At 51.4% G+C, this 8,610-nt stretch overlaps 1 protein-coding gene across 1 annotated transcript; it reads left to right on the forward strand.

Annotated features, from left to right (window-relative positions):
- The first annotated feature begins 6,809 nt into the window (after positions 1-6,809).
- Positions 6,810-8,139, forward strand: LOC125540166. Its single transcript, XM_048703757.1, has 2 exons — positions 6,810-7,337; positions 7,434-8,139. The coding sequence occupies exons 1-2, from the start codon at positions 6,963-6,965 to the stop codon at positions 7,875-7,877; spliced, it is 819 nt and encodes a 272-aa protein (XP_048559714.1). The 5' UTR covers positions 6,810-6,962; the 3' UTR covers positions 7,878-8,139.
- The last annotated feature ends 471 nt before the right edge of the window (positions 8,140-8,610 follow it).

An 8,610-nucleotide genomic window follows, 5' to 3' on the forward strand; every position in this document is an offset into this window, starting at 1 on the left:
AATTCATGGTCCAGCACCTCATCGGTGAAACATAGAGGGTGTGCGGCGCCCCTGTAGCTGGGTGTACCGCGTTGTTCGGATGTTTGTTGTGTTGCATTGTATGCTGGGGCGCGCTTGCGTGGTCTATAGATGGATCTTGTTGCGCCATCCTTTGGGTGCGAGCCCTCTCATGGGTCGCGTGTTGTATTGTGACTGGCGTTGTATGCCGCTCTGTGTTGGTAGAGGGGTCGTCTATCCGGCCAGGTGGCTGCTTTGATATTTGGTTGTGGGGGGTCTGAGGCCTCCTCATCGAATTCAGGTAGCAGTTTCCGCTTTGGGTAGCTCTTGGAGGGGCGATTGTCGCCGTACCTCGCTGCTGTGTTGAGTATTTTACTCCATCTGATTTGGAGTGTGTCTTGCGCAGCCTTGAGCCTTTGCTTCTGCTTTTTAAGACTCCTCGCGGTGGCAACAAGCCTTTTACGGGCATTCTGCTGCTCCGGGTGCCTGTCCGGCGTTATGTCGTCCGGACCATTATCCTTGATAGAATTTGTTTCTTCGGTTTGATTATCCGGATTGCCGTTGTCCGGCAGCGGTTTGCCCTGCTCCAGCGCTGGGTCTGTGTGATCGTTATTTCGGTCGAGGCGGGATTTGGGGCGGCGCTTGCGTCGCCGCTTTGACTGCTTTTCGAGGGAACAAGCCTTCGGTGCGTCCTCCCGCTCCTCGTCGTCATCTTTTGGTGCGTCCACCATGTATACGTCATATGACGAGGTGGCTTTCCAGGGCCTAATAGGCGTTGGTTCTTCATCGTCTCCTTCATCGGCGTCCATACCGTCGATGTCTTCGGAGTCGAAGTCGAGCATGTCGGTTAAATCGTCGACAGTGGCTACAAAGTGGGTGGCGGGTGGGCTTTGAATTTCTTCATCGTCCGTATCCCAACCTTGCTGACCGTAGTCCGGCCAGGGCTCTCCTGATAAAGAGAGAGACTTTAGTATCTTCAGAATATCGCCGAAAGGTGAGTGCTGAAAGATGTCCACGGCAGTGAACTCCATGATCGGCGCCCAATCAGATTCGATTGGCAGGGGCGCGGAGGGTTCGGATTCCGGAGAGGAGTCCGGCTCCTTGGAGTCATGAGTCTCGCGGAGTGCGGGGCTGGTGTTCGGCTCGATCACCGTTGGGATCAGCCCCCGAGGCGGTGTCCAACCACCCATCCTCGATCGGCGCAGTTGGCTCCGAATTAAGGGTCGAAGCCGATGCGGGTGCGGCCTCCAGGGCACCATTCAGCGGCAGAGCTAGATCATGCTCGTCGTGACAGTGCGGCGCGCTCGGCAGTGGCTCGAATCCGTCGAGGATCAAGTCCCCGCGGATGTCAGCCGTGTAGTTTAAACTTCCAAATCTGACCTGACGGCCAGGGGCATAGCTTTCGATCTGCTCCATATGGCCAAGTGAATTGGCCCGCAGTGCCAAGCCGCCGAAGACGAAGATCTGTCCGGGAGGAAGGTCTCACCCTGGACTGCATCTCTATTGATGATCGTAGGAGCCATCAAGCCTCATGGCGACGACACAGAGGAACTCTCAATGAAAGCACCAATGTCGGTGTCAAAACCGGCGGATCTCGGGTAGGGGGTCCCGAACTATGCGTCTAGGCCGGATGGTAACAGGAGGCAAGGGACACGAAGTTTTACCCAGGTTCGGGCCCTCTTGATGGAGGTAAAACCCTACGTCCTGCTTGATTAATATTGATGATATGGGTAGTACAAGAGTAGATATACCACGAGATCAGAGAGGCTAAACCCTAGAAGCTAGCCTATGGTATGATTGTTGTTCTGTATGTTGTCCTACGGACTAAAACCCTCCGGTTTATATATACACCGGAGAGGGCTAGGGTTACACAAAGTCGGTTACAATGGTAGGAGATCTACATATCCGTATCACCAAGCTTGCCTTCCACGCCAAGGAAAGTCCCTTCCGGACACGGGACGAAGTCTTCAATCTTGTATCTTCATAGTCCAGGAGTCCGGCTGAAGGTATAGTCCGGCCATCCGGACACCCCCTAATCCAGGACTCCCTCAATATGTTTACAAGAATGTGAGTGGGAGCTCTGTAGCATTTCTCATATTATATGTGGATGACATACTATTGATGGGAAATGATATAGAATTCTTGGAAAGCATAAAGGCCTACTTGAATAAGTGTTTTTCAATGAAGGACCTTGGAGAAGCTGCTTATATATTAGGCATCAAGATCTATAGAGATAGATCGAGACGCCTCATTGGTCTTTCACAAAGCACGTACCTTGACAAGATATTGAAGAAGTTCAATATGGATCAGTCCAAGAAGGGGTTCTTGCCTGTATTGCAAGGTGTGAGATTGAGCACGGCTCAATGCCCGACCACGACAGAAGATAGAGAAAAGATGAGTGTCATCCCCTATGCCTCGGCCATAGGGTCTATTATGTATGCCATGATGTGTACCAGACCTGATGTAAACCTTGACGTAAGTTTGGTAGGAAGGTACCAAAGAATATCCTGAAGTACCTGAAAAGGACTAAGGATATGTTTCTCGTTTATGGAGGTGACGAAGAGCTCGTCGTAAAGGGTTACGTCGATGCTAGCTTCGACACAGATCTGGATGACTCCAAGTCACAAACTGGATACCTGTATATTTTGAATGGTGGGGCAGTCAGCTGGTGCAGTTGCAAGCAAAGCACCATGGCGGAATCTACATGTGAAGCAGAGTACATGGCAGCCTCGGAGGCAGCACATGAAGCAATCTGGATGAAGGAGTTCATTACCGACCTAGCAGTTATTCCCAATGCGTCGGGCCCGATGACTCTCTTCTGTGACAACACTGGAGCTATTGCCCTTGCCAAGGAGCCCAGGTTTCACAAGAAGACCAGGCATATCAAGTGTCGCTTCAACTCCATTCGTGAAAATGTTCAAAATGGAGACATAGATATTTGTAAAATGCATACGGATTTGAATGTCGCAGATCCGTTGACTAAACCTCTTCCTCGAGCAAAACATGATCAACACCAGAACTCTATGGGTGTTTGATTCATCACAATGTAACTAGATTATTGACTCTAGTGCAAGTGGGAGACTGTTGGAAATATGCCCTAGAGGCAATAATAAAATGGTTATTATTATATTTCCTTGTTCATGATAATTGTCTATTGTTCATGCTATAATTGTATTATCCGGAAATCGTAATACATGTGTGAATACATAGACCACAACATGTCCCTAGTGAGCCTCTTGTTGACTAGCTTGTTGATCAATAGATGGTTACGGTTTCCTGACCATGGACATTGGATGTCATTGATAACGGGATCACATCATTAGGAGAATGATGTGATGGACAAGACCCAATCCTAAGCACAGCACAAGATCGTGTAGTTCATCTGCTAAAGCTTTTCTAATGTCAAGTATCTTTTCCTTAGACCATGATATTGTGCAACTCCCGGATACTGTAGGAATGCTTTGGGTGTGCCAAACGTCACAACGTAACTGGGTGGCTAAAAAAGGTGCCCTACGAGTATCTCTGAAAGTGTCTGTTGGGTTGTCACGAATCGAGACTGGGATTTGTCACTCTGTATGACGGAGAGGTGTCTCTGGGCCCACTCGGTAAGACATCATCGTAATGAGCTCAGTGTGACTAAGGGTTTGTTCACGGGATGATGTGTTACGGAACGAGTAAAGAGACTTGCCGTAACGAGATTGAACAAGGTATCGGTATGCCGACGATCGAATCTCGGGCAAGTGCTATATCAGTAGACAAAGGGAATCGTATACGAGATTGATTGAATCCTTGACATCGTGGTTCATCCGATGAGATCATCGTGGAACATGTGGGAGACAACATGGGTATCCAGATCCCGCTGTTGGGTATTGGCTGGAGAGATGTCTCTGTCATGTCTGCATGATTCCCGAACCCGTAGGGTCTACACACTTAACGTTCGATGACGCTAGGGTTATAGGGAAAGTTTGTACGTGGTTATCGAATGTTTTTCGGAGTCCCGAATGAGATACCGGACGTAACGAGGAGTTTCGGAATGGTCCGGAGACAAAGATTTATATATGGGAAATCCTTATTCGGTCGCCGGAAGTGTTCGGGGGTTTATCGGTATTGTACCGGGACCACTGAAAGGGTTCCGGGGGTCCACCGGGAGGGTCCACCTGCCCCGGAGGGCCCTATGGGCTGAATATGGAGGGGGAACCAGCCCCTAGGTGGGCTGGGCGCCAAACCCCCTAGGGCCCATGCGCCTAGGGTTTGGGGGAACCCTAAAGGGGGCACCCCCCTTGGCTTGGGGGGCAAGCCTTCCCCCCTTGGCCGCCGCCCCCCCCCTAGATCCATCTGGAGGAGGCCGACCCCCTTCTCCCTTGCCCCTATTAATAGAGGGGAGGTGGGAGGGCAGCCGCACCACATTCAAGGCGCAGCCCTCTCCCTCCCCAACACCTCCTCCTCCTCCCGCGACACTTGGCGAAGCCCTGCCGGAGTACCACGCTGCTCCAACACCACCACGCCGTTGTGCTGCTGCTGGACGGAGTCTTCCCCAACCTCTCCCTCTCCCTTGCTGGATCAAGGCGCGGGAGACGTCACCGGGCTACACGTGTGTTGAACGCGGAGGCACCGTTGTTTGGTGCTTAGATCGAATTCAGCCGCGATCTGAATCGCTTCATGTATGACTCCACCGATCGCGTTCTTGCAACGCTTCCGCATTGCGATCTTCAAGGGTATGAAGATGCACTCACCTCTCTCTTGTTGCTAGTTTCTCCATAGATTGATCTTCGTGATGCGTAGAAAATTTTAATTTCTGCAACGATCCCCAACAATGAGTTTATCCCTCTACATCATGTCATCTTGCTTAAGGCGTTACTATGTTTTCATTAACTTAATACTCTAGATGCATGTTGGATAGCGGTTGATTAGTGGAGTAATAGTACTAGATGCAGGCAGGAGTCGGTCTACTTGTCTCGGACGTGATGCCTATATACATGATCATACCTAGATATTCTCATAACTATGCTCAATTCTGTCAATTGCTCAATAGTAATTTGTTCACCCACCGTAGAATACTTGTGCTCTCGAGAGAAGCCACTAGTGAAACCTATGGCCCCCGGGTTTATATTCATCATATTAATGTCCTACTACTTAATTATTTTCTTTGCTTTTATTTTACTTTGCATCTTTATCACAAAAATACCAAAAAAATTATCTTATCATATCTATCAGATCTCACTCTCGTAAGTGGCCGTGTAGGGATTGACAACCCCTTATCACGTTGGTTGCGAGGATTTATTTGTGTTGTGCAGGTGCGAGGGACTCGCGCGTAGCCTCCTACTGGATTGATACCTTGGTTCTCAAAAACTGAGGAAAATACTTAGCCTTCCTCTTCGGGGAAAACCAACGCAGTGCTCAAGAGGTAGCAACTGCCGTCCAGCTCTGCGAATTCCTCGACATTTGGCAGCTTCTACAGACCACCGGCATTGACCCCTCCCGTCCAGACTCCATCCGCTGGAACTGGACGGGTTCAGGGGAATACTCCAGCAAGTATGCCTACCATATGCAGTTCTCTGGTCGCTTGGTGCCTTTTCGCTCTGCTAAGGTTTGGAAAGCACAGGCCACCCCCAAATGCAAGCTCTTCGCCTGGCTTGTCCTGCATGGAAGGATCCTCACGACGGAAAACCTGGCAATCCGTGGATGGGCACACAATCCGATATGCCGCCTTTGCATGGCATCCAATAAGACGGTCACTCATCTATGTAGAGATTGCCCCTTCTCGCAGGCGGTCTGGAGGAGCGTCAACGCAACAGAGGGAATGCCTAACCCGAGCCCACCGGACGATGGAACCTCCATCAACACGTGGTGGGAGGGCTTTCTTGCCAGTGTTCCAGCTCAGAACAGGCGGGAGCGTAGTGGAGCCATGATTTACACGCTCTGGAACATCTGGAAGGAGAGGAACCGTCGAGTTTTCATCGGCAAGAGGTTGACCTACCAAGAAGTTGCCCATCTAGCTTTGACAGATATTCGCTTGCACAGATCCAGTTGCTTTCTCATTCGCGAGTAATCCGCATGCCGATGATGGTTGGGAGGCTCCCCCGCCACCCGAATCTTATAGGAAAAAGCCTTGTGTAAACTATTGTAACACTCACTCTTCTTCTAATTAAAAGGCAGCGCTCGTGCCAGTTTCTCGAAAAAAAAACTTGACAGAATATTTCACCGAGGATACACAAGAGATAATCCATGACTAACATACGCATATACATGTGAAAATCTTGATATGAAAATACCTAATATATCTAGCCGCGCAAATGCGCGGTCACCTTGCTAGTTCCAATTATTTTGAAACGGAGTAATATCTGACAAGACTATGTAAAAAAAATCAAGACCTGCAATTGGCGTGAATGCGCAGTCGCGCTGAAGCGGCAGGACCTGTTGGTTGGTCCAGTCGTGCAGCGTATGATGCTCCATCCAGTGCAGCGCTGGATGAGGACGAAGCTCAAAAATAAAAGAATATTATTGCTTGCATGTGACACAATTGAAACCATACAACACTACATACTGTCATAGTACGTACTACTACTACTAGGAGTACTATTAAAATACAAGTAATCCATACACTGATACACAAATGCAAATTAAAAATGACGTAAGCAGTCAGACCTCGAGACAAACATGTTTGAATCGAAGTTGGCAAGTGAGACCCGGGTTCTCCTCTGCCCCGGTGAGCAAAAGCAGAGCAGGGGGCATTGCCACATGTCGCATGGCATCCAGGTGCTCTGTCCCCGTTTCCCGTCGTCAACTACGCACCACCTGTCCGTCCAGACGCGCCATGCACGGCGCCACGCACACTCGTTCCAAACTCCGCCTACGCATCCCAGGTTCCCAACCCACCGCATTGACTCTCGATCGCGGCGGTTTCTCGCTACTTTACTCCCCACTCGCACCGCTCGCCGTGACGCGTCGACGGAGCCGCCGAGGCCATGGTGAAGCTGGCGACGGCGAGGGAGGCGCGGCTGTACGGGCCGGCGCTGGCGGTGCGGCGGTGGGAGTACATCAACGCCGGCGCGTACATGTTCGGGACCCTGCTCCTGGCCACGGGGCTCGCGGCGCTGTGCGCGTCCGAGGGCGGCGCCGGCGCCATGGACGCGGGACTCGCCGTGGCCGCCGTGGCGCTGGCGGTGGTGGCGGCCGTGAACGCGCACGACCTGGGCGCGCACCTCGCCGGCGTGGACTGCCGCGTCGGGCTCGCCCGGTTCGACCCCCAGCTCGGCCTCGTCGAGCTCCTCGCGCCCGCGCTCCACGCCGCCGGCTGCGTCCTCGCCATCGTCGGCCTCGCGCTGCAGCTCTTCTCCCAGGTTCGTTAGTGTCAACCGTCGGCAAGCGCATGGGCCGCCGACCGCCGCCGTTAACTAACTACTGCTCGTTGTGTTTTCTGCTGATGGTCTGAACAGGGCGAGAAGCTGGAGAGGCGCGCGGCCGACGCGCTGCTGGCGGGCGCGGTGCTCTGGCTGCTGGGCTCCGTGCTCAGCTCATGTCAGGTGTACGAGCGCGCTGACGGCCGCGCGCAGCTGCTGCAGTCCAGCGTGCAGGTGCCCGTCCTCCTCGGCAGCCTGCTCTTCCTCGTCGCCGCCGCCCTCCACCGCCGCCGTGAGCCCACCCTGGCAGGCAAGGGCGAAAGCCAGAGCGAGAGCGAGAGGTGGATTAGCCTGTGCGGGAGCGTGCTGTGGGTGGCGGGTGCACTGTTCAACGTGCTGAAAGTGTTTGTCATGCACCAGAGCGACGCGCCGCGGCTCGAGAAGCTCCGCGGCGGCGCGCAGGAGCGGCTCGCCCGGGACCGCGAGGGCCGCGTGCCGCTGGTCTGGAGGTCGGCGGCGCCGCCGACCGAGCTGCGCTGACAGTCGTGGAGCCCGAGCCCAAGCCGGCCGCCCTGTTACTTTGTTCCACCATGACGCTCAAGATGGTAATTAAGGAGGCTGGTGCACCAAGGAATACCAGCGTGGCCGGCGCCGGAACTATACTCTGGTTCTGTTTGGTGTCTCTTTCTAGCAGAGTATAGTGTAAGAACTTTTAGTCCCTTTTCGATGGAAAAAAATCAGGAGGAGACTCCGTGTTTTAAGAAGAAAATATATTTTAAAAGTGCGGCTAGGTCTTAGTCAACTGGGATTTAAGTGACATAAGTGACATAACATGCAAGAGGGGAAAAACCTAAAAAGAAAATTTTGCACGAATCTCAATGTGAATCTCAATGTAAGAACTCACGGATATGACATCGATTCAGACTTTGTTAAGTCTTAGCAAGACTGATTTTTAATTACGCCCCTCTGAGTCCATATCAACTGATTTAGTGCGATTTATGGATCGGAGGGAGTAATAACTTTTTTTAGGGAATGTTTCTTCTTATTAGACTACACACAATGGGAGGTAGTAACATCACATATATCTGGATCTGAATAAAATAGATGATGTGACAAGCAATAAATATCTGGATAAAATAGATGATGTGACAAGCAATAAATGAGAAATAGTAAAACTGCTAGCAGTATGAGTAATATCACACATATTAAGATAAGATGTATAAGATGTGTCTATTAGAGATAAGATGTATAAGATGTGTCTATAGTCTAATAA

This window comes from Triticum urartu, chromosome 1 (genome assembly GCF_003073215.2).
Source record: "Triticum urartu cultivar G1812 chromosome 1, Tu2.1, whole genome shotgun sequence".
In the NCBI taxonomy this organism is placed as follows: Eukaryota; Viridiplantae; Streptophyta; class Magnoliopsida; order Poales; family Poaceae; genus Triticum; species Triticum urartu.

Coding starts and splice junctions, on each gene's coding strand:
- LOC125540166 (XM_048703757.1), top strand. CDS start 6,963: ATGGTGAAGCTGGCGACGGCGAGGGAGGCGCGGCTGTACGGGCCGGCG. Junction 7,338..7,433: donor CGCTGCAGCTCTTCTCCCAG/GTTCGTTAGTGT, acceptor TGGTCTGAACAG/GGCGAGAAGCTGGAGAGGCG.